The 18,270-nt window shown below is 41.8% G+C and overlaps 1 protein-coding gene across 2 annotated transcripts; it reads right to left on the reverse strand.

The window, feature by feature from the left end:
* Positions 1-1,375: 1,375 nt before the first annotated feature.
* LOC109890566 (zinc finger protein 260-like) lies at positions 1,376-18,270 on the reverse strand. Of its 2 annotated transcripts, none has more exons than XM_020482492.2 (2): positions 17,582-18,270; positions 1,376-3,870 (listed from the first exon to the last, which is right to left on the reverse strand). In XM_020482492.2, exons 1-2 carry the CDS (start codon positions 17,621-17,623, stop codon positions 1,843-1,845), a joined length of 2,070 nt encoding a protein of 689 aa, XP_020338081.2. In that variant the 5' UTR covers positions 17,624-18,270; the 3' UTR covers positions 1,376-1,842. The 2 variants fall into 2 exon arrangements, with proteins under 2 accessions (XP_020338081.2, XP_031680126.1); XM_031824266.1 differs by lacking the exon at positions 17,582-18,270 and adding an exon at positions 8,788-8,912.

Raw genomic sequence — 18,270 nt, forward strand, 5'->3', positions numbered from 1 at the left:
CCATAGTCCTTGGTAGCGGGCTGCATCGGTGGCACTGTGTTATCCTCAAAGCGGTCGAAGGTGGTGTTTTGCTTGTCCGGAAGCAAGATTGTGTCCGCAACATGGCCGGTTTTACCTTTGTCATCCATGATAGTAAATAATGTAATGACAATTCAATTCTAGTGGACACAAAATCATCTGAAACAATTAAAACATTGCTGTTGCCTTGCTATGTTGTTGTCTTAGGTCCCTTCATGTAGTGTTGCCTCTTGTCGTGATGTGTGTTCTGTCCTATATTTATTTTTTCCCAGCCCCCGTAAGAGGCCTTTTGGTAGGCCATCATTGTAAATAATAATTTGTTAACTGACTTGCCTAGTTAAATAAAACGAACTACAAATCTATCCTACAAGTTTGTAGAGTCACAAGCTTTGATGTAGTCATTGCGTGCTAGGAATATGGGGCAAAATACTAAACTTTTCAATACTTTATTTACAAGTATGTTTAGGGATGTAAAAAATGTTGACAGCTACCTTTGAGAAAAATGACTCCTTGTTAAACAAAATCTCTCTGAGCAATTGTATTAGTATAAAATAATTTCACCCATTTTTTTTGGATTAAATATTTTTATTTATTTTACCTTTATTTAACTAGGCAAGTCAGTTAAGAACAAATTCTTATTTTCAATGACGGAACAGTGGGTTAACTGCCTTGTTCAGGGGCAGAGCGACAGATTTGAACCTTGTCAGCTCGGGGATTCGATCTTGCAACCTTTCAGTTACTAGTCGAACGCTCTAACCACTAGGCTACCTGCCGCCCCTGAAATATGAGTTATTTATTTTATATAGTTATTATTAGACTCCACTGTATGTGTAAATAATTGATTACAATTATCAACTGAGAATACACAAGCTATCACACACGGGTAATGGTTAAAACACTCAAGGAGCAAGACAACCAAAACTGACCAACCAAACCCCTCAGCAGTGAGATATGTTTGAAGGGCTTCAGCTCCATCAGTTCTCTGTAAATAGATGGAAAACGTATACATTTGTTTCAAATGCGTAAAAACTTCTCCATAAAGCTACTTTTGAATATAAGCAGAAATTTCACACTGGAGCGAAGACCAAAGCTTAAGGCTGTTGTGGAAAGAGATTTCATTACAAAACAATCTCTTAAAATACATGTGCTGATCAATACAGGTGAGAAAACCCCACAAGTGCAGTGATTGTGAGAGAAGCCTTTCAGCTGTGACATCTGCGGGAGAAGATTCAGCCAAGTCATTCATGTCGCAGCCAACATGCAAGTGCACACAGGAGTCAGACCATACTCATGCAAGAAATGTGGAAAAGGGCTTTTAGAATTCAAGACGCTTCAAAAAATAAATAAAACACTGTCAGTAGCTACGGTTATCTTCTGACCGCTCTTTCAGAGGTGAGGAGAGTACAACCTAAATAACATGGACATCTAATAACTGTTCACCAGTTTGAATACTGAGAAATTGTTATTTTTAATTGGATTTCCCAAATTATTCCATACATGATTTATACTCTGATGATCACATTACTGATATTCACACCTTGGTTCTAATAGCCCATGTTTACTACAGTTGCTGTAATCTTTGAAATAGTATTTTGGGTAGTTTAACTGGGAAAATAATTACCCATTTGGTTGTTTGGCCTTACGGAATGATTTAGGTGCAGGCGAGAATTGATTAATTCATTTATGCAGGTTGGAAACTAAAAGAGTGATAAGATATTTTTTAAATGTGGTTTATAAGTTTACGATTAGTAAAAATGTAAAAGATTATGCCTTAAGACAGTGATACTGTTACTATATTGCATTTTTTTGTCTGTTAGTCCTTTTTTATTGAGTGTCTCTGTGATTTTGCCTTTCAGACTGCAGAATAGAGGTCGTCTCCTCTCCAGTGTGTTGCCTCTTCTGGTGCCGTTTTCTGTCGTTAATTTGGGAGAAGCTTTGTCCACATTCTGAGCAGTGGTATGGTTTCTCTCCAGTGTGAATTCTCATGTGTATTGTGAGTGAGTTCTTTTGGAAAAATCTTTTTCCACAGCAGGAGCACTGGAAAGGTCTCTCTTTATTATGCACCCTTCTCACATGAGTCATCACGTCACATGAACGAGAAAAAGTATTTCCACATTCCGAGCAAGGATAGGCTGCTCTTTCTCCAGAGAGTTTGAACTTATGTGCTTGCTTGTGACACTTAAATGTTTTTTCATGTGCAAAACTCTTCCCACAATCAGTGCAGTGGTATGGTTTCTCTCCAGTGTGCATTCGCTGGTGCCTTTCCAACCGTTGCATATTTGAAAAACCCTCCCCACAGTCAGTGCAAAGGTATAGTACACTTTCAGTGTGTGTTCTTTGATGTCTTTCAAACTTTGACTTGTTTAAGAAACACTTTCCACAGTCAGAACAGTGGAGTGCCAGGTCTCCAGTGTGTACTGGAAGGTGTGATCTTAGTTTTGCCATGTCAGGAAATCTTTTATCACACCTTGAACAGTGGTAAGGTTTCATTCCTGTATGAATGTCTTGTGGAAGGTATGCATTTTCTCCAGTATGTACATGCATGTGTGTTTTTAGATCTTCTGGTTTGGAGAAAAGTTCCTCACAATGATTGCAGCGGAAGTATTTCCCTTTCACGTGCTTTCGCTGGTGGTGTCTTTTCAAATGATACGATTGAGAATAACTTTTGTCACAATCAGGGCATTGGTGAGCCTTCACTCCTGTATGTGTTAGCTGGTGTGACTTAAGGCGATCTAATCGACCGAAACCTCTGTCGCAATCAGGGCAGTGATAAGGCTTCTCTCCAGTATGTGTTCGTTGGTGTCTTTTAAGATCCCCCACTTGTCGAAAGCCCTTCCCACAGTCGGAGCACTGATTCATTTCGGAGCAGTGGTAAGGCTTCTTACCTGTATGAGTTTCTTGCTGAAGGTATGCCATTTCTCTAGCATGTACATGCATGTGTGTTTTTAGATCTTTCGGTCTGGAGAAAAGTTCCTCACAATGATTGCAGTGGAAGTATTTCTCTTTCACATGCTTTCGCTGGTGGTGTCTTTTCAAATGATACGATTGAGAATAACTTTTGTCACAATCAGGGCATTGGTGAGCCTTCATTCCTGTATGTGTTAGTTGGTGTGACTTAAGACGATCTAACCGAGCAAAACTTTGTTCACAATCAGGGCAGTGGTGAGGCTTCTCTCCAGTATGTGTTCGCTGGTGTCTTATAAGATCCCTCACTTTTCTAAAGCTCTTACCGCAATCAAAGCAGTAGTGAGGCTTCTCTCCTCCAGGACTGAAACCCTCATTCCAATCATCAGTGCCACCTGTATGTTGGGGCTCCTCTCCATTCTCCTGTGTTGTTTGGGGTTGTTGTGGTCTGTCTGAGTTTTTATTATTCTTCTCAGATTGGCACTGGGTGTTGGCTGGGCATTGCGGTATGCTATGTGAAAGCTCACTCTCTACATTTGCTGCACTGCTGGCAGCTTTGAAGTTATTCTCTGGCAGGTCCTGTTGCTTTTTCACAAGTTCATTTTGACGAATGCGTGTGACAGCTTTATCCAGTGTTATTTCTGGGTCCATTTGTAATTGCTCGGACAGTATTCTGTCACGTAAGCCCATGACTAGTCTGTCTCTTATCATCTCACTGAGCAGAGCTCCATAACCGCAATGTTCTGACAAACAATGAAGTGCAGAGATAAAATCATCAGCTGTCTCTCCTGCTTCCTGTTGTCTTTGGTTGAATTTAGTTCGTTCTAATATTACATTCCTCCTAACTACCAAATGTCCATCTTGCTGTTCATTATTAGAACTGTGGAAGGGTTCCCGCTCGATCAGGTTGTCATCTTGCAGGTCTTCTGAGGTGTCCATCTCCTCTGCCTGGAAATACATTTAAAATAGCATAATTACTAGTCTGCCTATCGTCTCTGTTCTCTAAAACAACATTTTGTAATACATAAAATATAGTCTACTTTCATTATGGTTCAAGTGCAAATTAGAATAGATAGCATATACAATAAATAGCTAAACAAATAACTTAGGTCGATACATCTTTACAGTAGTAGCTCGGTCTAATCATTTGAAATACCTAGCAGTATCAACATGATAATGATGATTTGTTGTTTGTCATTAGGCTTAGAGATCACCATGACATAGCATATTGATTGCATTGGCATATGATCTAGGCTAGAAAAAGGTTCATTGACAGTATTAGTAGTGGGCATTTCCATGTAAAAAGCCCCATGAGCACGAGCATGTGAAGTGTCAAATTAAAGTTAAGAGCCTATATTTTTGAGAAATTAAGGCATATCAAATGTTCAACTATTTTCCATCCTAAAAAAATGTGGAATAAGGAAAGGGTTTCATTTTTGGTGTTGGATTCTAGCTTGAAATATCCTTATTACCATACTAGAATGTATTTGTTACTTTGCATGTATTAGAAATGTATATGTTGGGAGTCAATGAAGGGTGAATAGGAACGCTGTGTATAGAAAGTTACAAGAGGTGACAAGGGGCAGTGCAGAAAGTTCATATTCTGTTCAAACATGTTGTTGCTGAATATTAATATTCTTGAGCAAGGAGGCAAAGAGCAACAGTCTAGTTTAATTTCCTGATAAGGCAGGCCAGATGCTTTGGAACTAGGACCATGAGGGATGTGGAACTCAACTTGAGATAAGGTCAACAGTTGAAGAGAGAAGACACTGCTGGGAGGGGGGCCATAGGGGCCCACCACAAATACCATTTGATTACAGTCCTATCTCACATACACACACTGTCACGCCCATGAGGATCATAGACTGAGGCAAGCCATGACAATACCAGTAAGAGGAACCTACTGTGTTTCTGGCTAACAGAGAAGGATTGTTTATCTTAGACATGCAAGGAGATGACTTGCCTAGTCAGAAGGTATAAGTATATGCTTGTGTGACTTGTATGTTGTGTGTGCAGCTACAGCACCCAAGTGGGTTGAATAAACTTGGTTTGAGCTTTTCTAGTCGTCCGTTTGAGTTTCTACTCTGTTTGTTCAGAACCTAACAGTTGGTGTTGCTAGTGATTTCACCACGATTTACAGTCGATCTGGAGAGTCCGAATCAGTTGAGTTGGAGCCAGCACCAAAAACAAGGTAGGCACAGTTCCTACAGTTCCTATGAGTGTTACCACTCATTCTGACATCTCTGGGAGAAGAGTCATAGGCTGAACACAAATGATAGGATATGGACCTAGGAAACCTGAGTTTCTTCAGTAGTCCCCTTGTGTTACGAACAGTAGATATGGTGTAGGGTAGGTTCTGCAAGGATAGGTCCAGAGTGGAGTTGGGTGCCTGCGAGATCCGTGGGTGGCCCAACGGTGAAGTGTAGATTCCGTGTAGGATAGGTCCCAGGTGGGGTTGGTCCCCTGAGAGATCCGTAAGTGGGACGAAGGTCCCAGGGGGGTGAAAGCCCCAACCGTGGTGGCCATAAACCGTGGTATGTGTATGGATGAATTGTCATTCTTGTATACTAGTACAGTAAGTTGTAGAGGAGTAGTCCATGTAGAAGGAGAAAGGCACTCGGTGGAGAATAGCAGATATCTGTGCTTAAAGATTAAACATGGTCAGTGAGTGGGAATGTGGATGGTGATAAGTTGCCTGTAAGTTCTGGAGGGTGGCCCCCTCCATGGTGAGTCATCCACAATAGTCTGTGCATACAACACAGTGTCGTCAAGCACCAAAACTGTTAGGACGAGTGACAAAATAATTAAGCGCCTACACTGTTACTACTCTCCGGGGGAGTGGGTATCAGTACCTTGGGAAAGTCATTAATAGAAGGTGAGTTTTATAACCGTGGGTACAGAAACCTAACCGTTGGGGGGGTGCGGAGCCAATAATACCTGATATGGCATCCGGGAGGGGTGGAAAGGTAGAATGTTAGCAAAGCATTCGAAGGGCATGAAAAAAAGGCATACGAACAGCACCAAGAATCAAACAAGTGGTGAAAATTGGTACACATCCTGTCGATGGACAGTTTAAATCCAGCTAAGTGTATGTATGTCATCGTATCGTGGAACACTGAAATCAAAGAACGGCCCGGACCACAATACACCGGCATCCTAACCACGGCACTTTATCAGCAAAGGAGCAAAATGGAAAAAAGGTTCAAAAAATAAACATCTGCCAGGTAAAATGGAGCAATAAAATGACTAACAAAAACAAAAAGAACTAGGCGTATCCGAAGGGCGTGCGCACAGATGAGATGAACAGAAGCAGGAATTGGCTAATGCGTTAGAAAAGAGTCAAAAGGAAAACAGGAATTAGAGGGAGCCCTTGAGGATAGACAAAAGCAAATAAAACAAGTCCTGGTTTCACTTCAACAGTATCAAAATACATGTATATGCCATTGCCACTCCTCCGCCGTTCACCCCCCAGGCTACAAAGTGAAACAGGTACATCTAGTGTATCACCGTTATACCCCTCTCTGAAGAGGAAAAATAGCAACATGGGTTGCGAGACGCGGCGGATGGGCACATTACGAGCCCGCACATAGTAGTCCTGGATAGTGGATCAGCATGATCCAGGTTATCATAGAGATGTGCATCCAGTACAAACGCATGAGACACCGGTTATGTATTATACCAGACAAATAGTCCCAGTGGAGGATAAGCCTATCCCAGCTGACACGCAGCCCCAAATTCAGCATCCCCATCAGCCACTGAGTGTGAGCGAAATGCGTATTTTTATGAAAGCACCACCAGACCCAGTAAAAGAGGGACAAAAATCTATCCGTTTATGGAGGAAACAGGGTAGAATGAGTGATCCCAGCAAATGAATTACAAAACTGAGGGATTCTTGACAGCAGTTGGGAATATTTTGTTGTATAAAAGTACCAGTCAAAAGTTCACACCACTATTATTCTAGAAAAGAAAAAACCTGGGATGAGTAGGTGGGTCCAAACTTTTGACTGGTACTGTATATCTAGCCTCTGTGCAGTCGATTGTGGTTCAGCAAGATAACGGTTTCCATGTGGAAGGAGATGTAGGAGGCTACGTCAAACACAGCTTCCGGTAGATACCGGCGCTCAAATATCACTAATGGCTTATGATGAGAAATTAGCTACATTTGCGACAGGAAAACGTAACACATTCAGCGGAGTAACGGGCGGAATCAAAAGCCATACAACCATTATCCCTGTCCTATATCATAGGACCAGTAACCAGTAGCTAATTTTACATGGCGACGGTTGTGGAACCAATGTTGGGGTTGGATAATCTCTGCGAAAAGCCAGGGGAGTGGATTCTCAAAAGGTAACAAATTAACATGGGCAGTACAGACGGTGAAAGCCGAGCAATAGTTGTTTCAGGGTCATACCCTATAGGCAAAAGACGCAATAGATTGCAGTCTGATTGAAGGCTGCAACCCTGTTGTGGTGGATGTACATCCACTGCAAACGATAAAGCAATTTCCTATTAAACCGGAGGCTGAGAAATCAGTGGCAATATTACTAGAGGGAGGCATAGCCGTCATTGTAAATAGGTAGGCCGTCATAGTAAATAAGAATTTGTTCTTAACTGACTTGCCTAGTTAGATAAAAACAATTGCGGTACGAGGACCAGTCCGACGCAACAGCCCTTTAATTCCAGTAAAGAAAGGACTAAAATGGTGTTTTAAAGTGAATGTTCATGGCATAAACAAAAATGCAGTGAAAATCACACCAGTAGTAGCGGATTTGGCAGACATATTGGCATCTATTCCCTCAGACTGGTACAGTGTAGTGCTAGGCGATATGGACAAAATATTATGGTATTTTTCACATTTTGGACGGTATGATGGTATTTTATGTTTTTGATGAATAAAAGTTCCACATTTGCTTTATAATTAGTGACTGATCCTAGGATGGCAACACATATATTCTAAATTATTTCTAGGGGTCTTTCTCCATTCTGATTGGCTTATACCGTTCAATTCAACTTCAACCTAAAATATCCTGCATTTCCATCAATTTCTACATTTCCTGCACTCATTTGAGATAATTTCCACACTGCCACGATATGGGCAAAAATACTAGGCCTTATTTTTAACCAAATGTTGCAATTGCGATTAGATTAAAACACTTGGGTGAACTTTTGGAGTCATGGAAATAGAATGTTTATTATAATTCTATAGTTAGAATATAAATAATAGTGGGCATTTTGAATAGAGTGTTGTTTGACATGACAACGAATGAAAATGTCATGGACGAGTTACTGTGACAGTGTAGGAACAAAAGTGATGTTCCGTGTTTCCTAGGGGAGCCTATTATCTTTGGCTACATTAAATCTTTATTCATATAGCCAACATATTCATGCTTCCCCTATTCCCCTTTGATTTAGAAGATACTGTTGCACAAACAACATGCTGATTTAGGCCTCCACTAGCACTGGTATCAGGCTGTATTAGCTAGCTACGTTTGCTCTGACTCAGTACTTGTATTAGCTAGTTAGCCAGCTAACTAGCAGTTAGTTAGCCAACTAGAGATTAGCATTATTGGCAAACACGATTTAGCTTAACTTGCTAAGAAAATACTAACTAGCTGTTTGCAGATGTAAGAAACACAAACTAATATTGTAATTATAGAACAATTGTGGATTTATATTAAGATCAAATTGTGTCAAATGGTGCTGGAACAGAAGGCAGATGTTTTACGTGTCCCCAACCTATTGTTTTTTTGTTTGTTTATCTGCATTGTTTGTAACTTAATTAACTATTTTTGTACATAATTCTGCCGCTACCGTCTCTTATGACCGAAAAAAAAACTTCTAGACATCAGAACTCTGATTACTCACCACGGACTAGCAGAATCCTTTTTCTTCTTTCAAGACTCGGACGAGCCCGAGACGGAGGATATACGGCTCCCTTGGGAACAGACCACGACCCCAGTGATCTGCGTGAAGAGGAGGCGGAGAAAGAGGCCCGAAGTCGGGCTGCCTTCTGAGGAGGCGGCGATCGAATAAACCCTCACTACCCTCAATTCTGCTCGCAAACATGCAATCTTTGGACAATAAAATGGACGAGATATTGGGAAGATTAAACTACCAAGGGACATTAAAAACAAGCATCTTGTGCTTCACGGAGTCGTGGCTGAACAACAACATACAGCTGGCTGGTTATATGATGTACCGACAGGATAGAACAGTGGCGTCTGGTAAAGACAAGGGGCGGGGGTCAACGTATTTTTGTAAACAACAACTGGTGCAAGATATCTAAGGAAGTCTCGAGCCATTGCTCGCCTGAGGTAGTTTCTCATGATAAGCTGCAGACCATATTACCTACTGAGAGAGTTTGTCTATATTCTTTGTAGCCGTTTACATACCACCACAGTCAGAGGCTGGCACCAAGATAGCATTGAATGAGCTCGATTCCGCCATAAGCAAACAAGAAAACGCTCACCCAGAGGCGGCGCTCCTAGTAGCCGGGGACTTTAATGCAGGGAAAATTAAATCAGTTTTACCAAATTTCTATCAATATGTGAAATATGCAACCGGAGGAAAAATAACTCTGGACCACCTATACTCCACACACAGAGTTGCATACAAAGCTCTCCCTCGCCCTCCAATTGGCAAATCTGACAATAATTATATCTTCCTGATTCATGCTTACAAGCAAAAATTAAAGCAGGAAGCACCAGTGACTCAATCAATAAAAAAAGTGGTCAGATAAAGCAGATGCTAAGCTACAGGACTGTTTTGCTACAAGACTGGAATAAGTTCCGGGATTCCTAATGGCATTGAGGAGTACACCACATCTGTCATTGGCTTCATCAATAAGTGCATCGATGATGTCGTCCCCAGTGACCGTACGTACATACCCCAACCAGAAAGCATGGATTACAGGCAGCATCCGCACTGAGCTAAAGGCTAGCGGGACTCTAACCCGGACGCTTATAAGAAATCCCGCTAGGCTACCCTGGGGCGGCAGGGTAGCCTAGTGGTTAGAGTGTTGGACTAGTAACCGGAAGGTTGCAAGTTCAAACCCCCGAGCTGACAAGGTACAAATCTGTCGTTCTGCCCCTGAACAGGCAGTTAACCAAATAACACAAACATGCATGAGAACACCGGCTGTGCCTGAAGACTGATCACGCTCTTTGTGTGAGTAAGACCTTTAGACAGGTCAACATTCACAAGCACGCACTGACCAACTAGCAAGTGTCTTCAACCTCTCCCTGTCCGAGTCTGTAATACCAACATGTTTCAAGCAGACCACCATAATGGCTGTGCCCATGAACACCCCGCCTAACTGACTACCATAGCACTCACGTCTGTAGCCATGAAGTGCTTTGAAAGGCTGGTCATGGCTCACATCAACACCATTATCCCAGAAACCCTAGATCCACTCCAATTTTCTTAACACTCCAACAGATCCATAGATGATGCCGTCTCTATTGCACTCCACACTTCCCTTTCCACATGGACAAAAGGAACACCTATGTGAAAATGCTGTTCATTGACTACAGCTCAGCGTTCAACACCATAGTGCCCTCAAACCTCATCAATAAGCTAAGGACCCTGGGACTAAACACCTCCCTCTGCAACTGGATCCTGGACTTCCTGACGGGCCACCCCCAGGTGATAAGGCTAGGTAACAACATTGCCACGCTGCCTCCTCCTGTAGTCCCTGTTCACTCATGACTGCACGGCCAGGCACGACTCCAACATTAAATTAGCCGATGACACAACAGTGGTCATCGACAACAACGAGACAGCCTATAGGGAGGTGGTCAGAGACCTGGCCGTGTGGTGCCAGGACAACAACCTCTCGCTCAACGTGATCAAGACAAAGGAGATAATTGTGGACTACAGGAAAAAGAGAACCGAGCACACCCCCATTCTCATTGACAGGGCTGCAGTGGAGCAGGTTGAGAGCTTTAAGTTCCTTGGTGTCCACATCAAACTATCATGGTCCAAACACACGACAGTCGTGAAGCGGGCTCGACAAAACCTATTCCCCCTCAGGAGACTGAAAAGATTTGGCATGGGTTCTCAGATCCTCAAAAGATTCTACAACTGCACCATCGAGAGCATCCTGACTGGTTGCATCACCGCCTGATATGGCAACTGCTCGGCCTCCGACCGCAAGGCACTACAGAAGGCAATGCGAACGGCCCAGTACATCACTGGGGCCAAGCTTCCTGCCATCCAGGACCTCTATACAAGGCGGTGTCAGAGGAAGGCCCTAAAAATTGTCAAAGACTCCAGCTACCCTGGTCATAGACTGTTCTCTCTGCTACCACACGGTAAGCGGTACCGGAGCACCAAGTCTAGGTCCAAGAGGCTTCTAAACAGCTTCTACCCCCAAGCCATAAGACTCCTGAACATCTAGTCAAATGGCTACCCAGACTATTCACATTGCCCCCCCTCCCCTCTCCACACCACTCTCTGTTGTCATCTATGCATAGTCACTTTAACAACTCTACCTGCATGTACATACTACCTCAACTAACCGGTGCCCCTGCACATTAACTCTGTACCGGCTCCCCCTGCACATTGACTCTGTACCGGCTCCCCCCTGTATATATTGACTCTGTACCGGCTCCCCCCTGTATATATTGACTCTGTACCGGCTCCCCCCTGTATATATTGACTCTGTACCGGCTCCCCCCTGTATATATTGACTCTGTACCGGCTCCCCCCTGTATATATTGACTCTGTACCGGCTCCCCCCTGTATATATTGACTCTGTACCGGCTCCCCCCTGTATATATTGACTCTGTACCGGCTCCCCCCTGTATATATTGACTCTGTACCGGCTCCCCCCTGTATATATTGACTCTGTACCGGCTCCCCCCTGTATATATTGACTCTGTACCGGCTCCCCCCTGTATATATTGACTCTGTACCGGCTCCCCCCTGTATATATTGACTCTGTACCGGCTCCCCCCTGTATATATTGACTCTGTACCGGCTCCCCCCTGTATATATTGACTCTGTACCGGCTCCCCCCTGTATATATTGACTCTGTACCGGCTCCCCCCTGTATATATTGACTCTGTACCGGCTCCCCCCTGTATATATTGACTCTGTACCGGCTCCCCCCTGTATATATTGACTCTGTACCGGCTCCCCCCTGTATATATTGTTATTTTTTACTGCTCCTCTTTAAAATGACTTCTCTTATTCTTATTTTTTGAAACTGCACTGTCGGTTAGGGGCTCGTAAGTAAGCATTTCACTGTTGTATTCGGTGCATGTGACTAATAAAATTGATTTGAAACATTGTTGTCATCAACATTGTTGCATGTGCTGCATTGGCCATGCAGACTGAAGGAAAGTGGCTCGTGGTCTAGCAACGACAAATGTACTCCTTGAGTGACAGGGGGTGGGACTAAGTCTGTGTGGAAAGTGGCGTGGAGAGTGATGACTCAAGTAGCAGAGTGAACTATAAAAATGGACATTACATTTGAGGGTTCCATCTGGTACAGTACATAGATGATTTGTTGTTGGTGTCAAAAGACAAAGAAACTCATATGCGAGACCTTACAACAATAGTAAACTATTTGGCAGAGCAGGGTCACAAAGCATCACATAAGAAAGCCCAATTGGCAAAACAGGAGTTAATATATCTGGGGGTTTCGATTTCAAAAGGCACAACGCACATTACACACAATCCAGTAGAGACAATGAGTTCTCTGGCACGACCAAACACTCATCGCACACTCAGGAAAACCCTAGGCCTTTTCAATTTTGTTGGACATTTTATTCCGTCATATTCTAAATTCAAAAGGCGAAGATCATTTTCACCATAAAAATGCACCTTTATAATTAAAGCATTACATGCATAATCGCATTTGCGGTCACTTTTTATAATGGTGTTTTCCCGCTAGTGGAACATTTGTGCTTATAGCCTACTGCCGTGTGCGCATTGTTGCGCTTATAATGTGAAGAATTAGCCTAATAGTTTAGCAACATTTTAAGCTAAACGTTCTGATCTGTTGCATCAGCCACATTGCGTAAAAAAGTTTGATGCTAGTGGTTATATTAATTTGGGATTTATTGCATCCAACAACTGTCCCAGACTATGTTTGGAATATTTATTTGTCGCACAGAATAGGTTATAAAGTGTGAACAGCCTGCGCAAAAAAACAATGGGACAGCAGGGTAGAAGGTGGAAAGTTAAGTTCCTCTGCATACACATTACGGACAAACTGAAATGGTCAAACCACACAGACAGTGTGGTGAAGGCGGCGCAGCAGCACCTCTTCAACCTCAAGAGGCTAAAATTTTTTGACTTGGCCCCTAAAACATTTACAGATGCACAAATGAGAGCATCCAGTTAGGCTGTATCACCGCCCGGTACAGCAACTACACCGCCCACAACCACAGGGTTCTCCAGTGGGTGGTGCGGTCTGCACAAAGCATCACCGGGGGCACATTGCCTGCCCTCCAGGACACCTACAGCACCCGATGTCACAGGAAGGCCAAAAAGATATTCACGGACAACAACCAACCGAGCTATTGGCTTTTCACCCCGCTACCATCCAGAAGGCGAGGTCAGTACAGGTGCATCAAAGCTGTGACCGAGAGACTGAAAAACAGCTTCTATCTCAAGGCCATCAGACTGTTAAACAGCCATCACGAACACAGAGGTTGCTGCCTACATACAGATTTGAAATCATTGGCCACTCTAACAAATGGATCACTAGTCACTTTATTAATGACACTTTAATAATGATGTTGACATATCTTTATTACTCATCTCATATGTATATACTGTATTTTATACCATCTATTGCATCTTGCCCATGCCGCTCAGTCAATGCTCATCCATAAATGTATATGTACATATTCTTATGCCATCCCTTCACTTACATTTGTGTGTATTAGGTAGTTGTTGTGGAATTGTTAGATTACTTGTTGATATTGCTCCACTGTAGGAACTAGAAGCATAAGCATTTCGCTAGACTCACACATGGTTAGCAGATGTTATTGCATGTGACCAATAACATTTTATTTTGGAAAGTGGTATCACCTAAGAGGAGGTTATATTCACCAGTATAACCCCTACAGTATTGCAACTAAAGGAGTTAAGTGGTCAGGGAAGGTTTTAGACAACAGCAGACCACGAGGACTGAATATGGGAACCAAACTATTCTCTCGGTCAAGCGTCAGGGGGAAGAGAGGTCTATGAGCAGATGAAGGCATACTTATACATTTGTTTAGGGGCTGAACTAGTGACAGACAGAAATTCAATCAGTGTAAAAGATATGATGACGGAGTCACGGGTCAGTAAGTGGCAGATTCTGTCAGGACAGATATCCGTGCATTCTATGGAGTCCCAAAAAACCAAGGCATTAATGTTATTTGGAAAGAATAATTGAATGTGACAATGGCAGAGATCTGCATGACTCAGATGAAGTTAGTAGGTAATAAAGTGTCTGGGGAGCGATACCACTCCACTTTGTGTAGTGGTACAGGGGAGAGCTCACAGTAGAGGAAAGACAGCTAACTGCAGCACAATATTGAGGATAAGTTGAACGTCAGGCACACCAGGATCATTTGTATTTATTATGGGGTCCAGCGAAAATAAGTGTTACACCATTTTTAAAACATTACATTCACAACAGATTTCACAACACATTAAGTGTGCCCCCTCAGGCCACTACTCTAAAACACAAAATCCATGTGCACGTGCGTGTATAGCGCGTATGTTATCGTGTGTGTATGCGCCTGTGTTTGTCTCTCTTCACATGGTGGTACAGTGGTTCATCCTTTAAAAAGTTGCAGCGTACTGCATAGAGGTCGACCGATTATGATTTTTCAACGCCGATACCGATTAATTGGACGATTTTTAAAAATTTATTTGTATTAATGACAATTACAACAATACTGAATGAACACTTATTTTAACTTAATATAATACATCAATAAAATCAATTTAGCCTCAAATAAATAATGAAACATGTTAAATTTGGTTTAAATATTGCAAAAACAAAGTGTTGGAGAAGAAAGTAAAAGTGCAATATGTGTCATGTAAGTAAGCTATCGTTTAAGATCCTTGCTCAGAACATGAGAACATATGAAAGCTGGTGGTTCCTTTTAACATGAGTCTTCAATATTCCCAGGTAAGAAGTTTTTAGGTTGTAGTTATTATAGGAATTATAGGACTATTTATTTCTATACCATTTGTATTTCATATACCTTTGACTATTGGATGTTCTTATAGGCACTTTAGTATTGCCAGTGTAACAGTATAGCTTCCGTAGAGCGTTGGACTTAGTTAACTAAGGTTGCAAGATTGTATCCCCTGAGCTGACAAGGTGAAAATCTGTTGTTCTGCCCCTGAAGAAGGCAGTTAACCCACCGTTCCTAGGCAGTCATTGAAAATAAGAATGTGTTCTTAACTGACTTGCCTAGTTAAATAAAATATATATATATATATATTATTTTTTTATCGGAAATCGAGGCCCAAAAATACCGATTTCCGAATGTTATGAAAACTTGAAATCAGCCCTAATTAATAGGCCATTCCGATTCATCGGTAGACCTCTACCAGGGACTGCGGTAGAAAATTAGCCGGCTGGCTAAAACCAGCACTTTTACTGAAACGTTGATTAATGTGCACTGTCTCTGTAAAAATAAAATATTTGTATTTATTTTTTACATTTGGGAATAAGAATATTGTTTTATTTTCTGTTAATTTATGAGTAATGTAAATGTTTATATAAAATGTTAAACAGTATGGATATACTATTCAAAAAGGAGACTGTTGGATTCGAGCTTGAAATATCCTTATGTTACCATACTAGAAGTTATTACTTTGCATGTATTAGAAATGTATATGTTGGGAGTCAATGAAGGGTGAATAGGAACGCTGTGTATAGAAAGTTACAAGAGGTGACAAGGGGCAGTGCAGAAAGTTCATATTCTGTTCAAACATGTTGTTGCTGAATATTAATATTCTTGAGCAAGGAGGCAAAGAGCAACAGTCTAGTTTAATTTCCTGATAAGGCAGGCCAGATGCTTTGGAACTAGGACCATGAGGGATGTGGAACTCAACTTGAGATAAGGTCAACAGTTGAAGAGAGAAGACACTGCTGGGAGGGGGGCCATAGGGGCCCACCACAAATACCATTTGATTACAGTCCTATCTCACATACACACACTGTCACGCCCATGAGGATCATAGACTGAGGCAAGCCATGACAATACCAGTAAGAGGAACCTACTGTGTTTCTGGCTAACAGAGAAGGATTGTTTATCTTAGACATGCAAGGAGATGACTTGCCTAGTCAGAAGGTATACGTATATGCTTGTGTGACTTGTATGTTGTGTGTGCAGCTACAGCACCCAAGTGGGTTGAATAAACTTGGTTTGAGCTTTTTCTAGTCGTCCGTTTGAGTTTCTACAGAACCTAACACTGGTCAAACAGATGGAAATGGGGTCTTAGAAAACATCTAGCAGAAATAGTCTTAAAATATATTAGAAACACAATCATGTGTAAAGACACCTGCCAATTAATATCAACATTTAAATGTAGTTTTGCAGAAATTATTTGCCTTCTGTAAATGGAAGTCATTCTGATACCAAAAACCCACATATCTTTAATATATTTTCTTAGTTCACAGAAGTAACAAGTAAAGGTAGAACCTACTTTCTCTTTGTCAGGTGGTGGTCAAAGCAGAATTGTGAAATTTGGACAACCCCTCCCTCTCCCTCCAGTTAATGTTAACTACCCCTGCGCTGACTGACACCTACCCATGAGCCCCCTCTCTTTCCATTTACTGTAATCAGCAACTTCGCCCTCTGAGCGCCAACCGACCCTAGATGTTGAAAAGTAGTTGAAATTTGGGCAGTCCAAATCTGAACTAATCAGATGTCTGTTTCACAAGTTTGGACAGTGCAGTAAAATAAAAGTAGGTTAGAGTAGTCCAGTACAATAGAGTACTGTACAGTAGAATTTAGTACAGTAAAGTGCAGTATAATTTTCTGTGTACTCTCCTGAACTATACTCTACCATGCTGTACTTTAATGTCCAAACTTGTTTAACATAGATGTTTATGATCGGTACAGATTTGGTCTGGTCCAGACAAACCAAACTTGGTCTTGTTTGGGGACAGAACTCAGAATAACAGCCAGTGTATAGAATACCCAAACATGCAAAGGAGGATATTACATTTTTCTACCTTTGTGTACTCAGAATACATCACCATGAAGAGAATAACATTCATAATTATGGATTTCTGTATAGTACAGATCAGGGACCCGTAATTATATTACCATCATTCTGTTACTGGGTGTTAATCCAAGTCATTTACTGTGGCTCAATAAGCGAAATATATATATTTTTTTTTAAACTGGAGTCTTCATATCATAGCTGACGCCGCATTCTTTCTGCCGATATATTTGAATCTTAATTCAGAGTAGTTTTTGGAAAACGTAGTCAAACTGATGTAGATTATACTGTCATTCTGTTAAACTTTATCTGTACTATTCGAGTACATGTGTTTTTGTAAAATCGTCACTGGAAATTGTTAAAAGTAGTTATTGTGCAAAGAGTTGTATGGTTTGTTTAACTTTGCAATCGATGGTTTTTGTTTGGCATACTTTTGAAGTGACAAATCGGTGTCTCAGCGTCATTATGTTACCTTTGAATTGCCCGGCTCCTCTTCATCTCGGGTCTCCTGCATTGTTTGGGGTAGTCCTGCGTCCTCAAGTTCCGCCTTTTTCAATGGTGTGTTTTGTATCCCAACAGAAGTGTTGCGGGTAAAACCAGAGGCTGCAAACCAACCAAGTTTTACAGCCAAGTCTGCTGTTCTATTCTATACACAATATTTTTGACTGATTTTGCAGGTTGCAAATGGACGCTTTAGGTTAGATTTGATTCTAAGTGAAAATAAAAATAAAACAATCTCACACGACCGTTGTTGTGCAGCTGCACGTCTATTCACTGCTGGTATTCCTCTCTCCACACCAGAATGTGATGCAGATTAAATTGAACAAGAAAAACGCAGCCAGCTAAACTACTGACTGATAACGAAGTGTCGTAAAATGCTTGCAGACGTTTCACTTTACGTCTGAATGCAGACTATTCATTTTCTAAAACCAGCGGCGAAAAATCGCGAGACTTCCAGGAAAGCTTGCGAAGCAAACTGACCTGACAACGCCGGGGTTTGTACGGTTTAGAGAAGGAAATGAGAGACAGTGTTGATTTAAGCTTGTAAATCTTGGTGGGGCAAATATTTTTGATGCATGCCAGGAAAGCCACTACACTACACACTAAGCAATAGATTCATTGCATTATAACAGTGACAAACGGTGCCCACACTGTTAGGGC

This window comes from Oncorhynchus kisutch, linkage group LG5 (assembly GCF_002021735.2).
Source record: "Oncorhynchus kisutch isolate 150728-3 linkage group LG5, Okis_V2, whole genome shotgun sequence".
Lineage (NCBI taxonomy): Eukaryota > Metazoa > Chordata > Actinopteri > Salmoniformes > Salmonidae > Oncorhynchus > Oncorhynchus kisutch.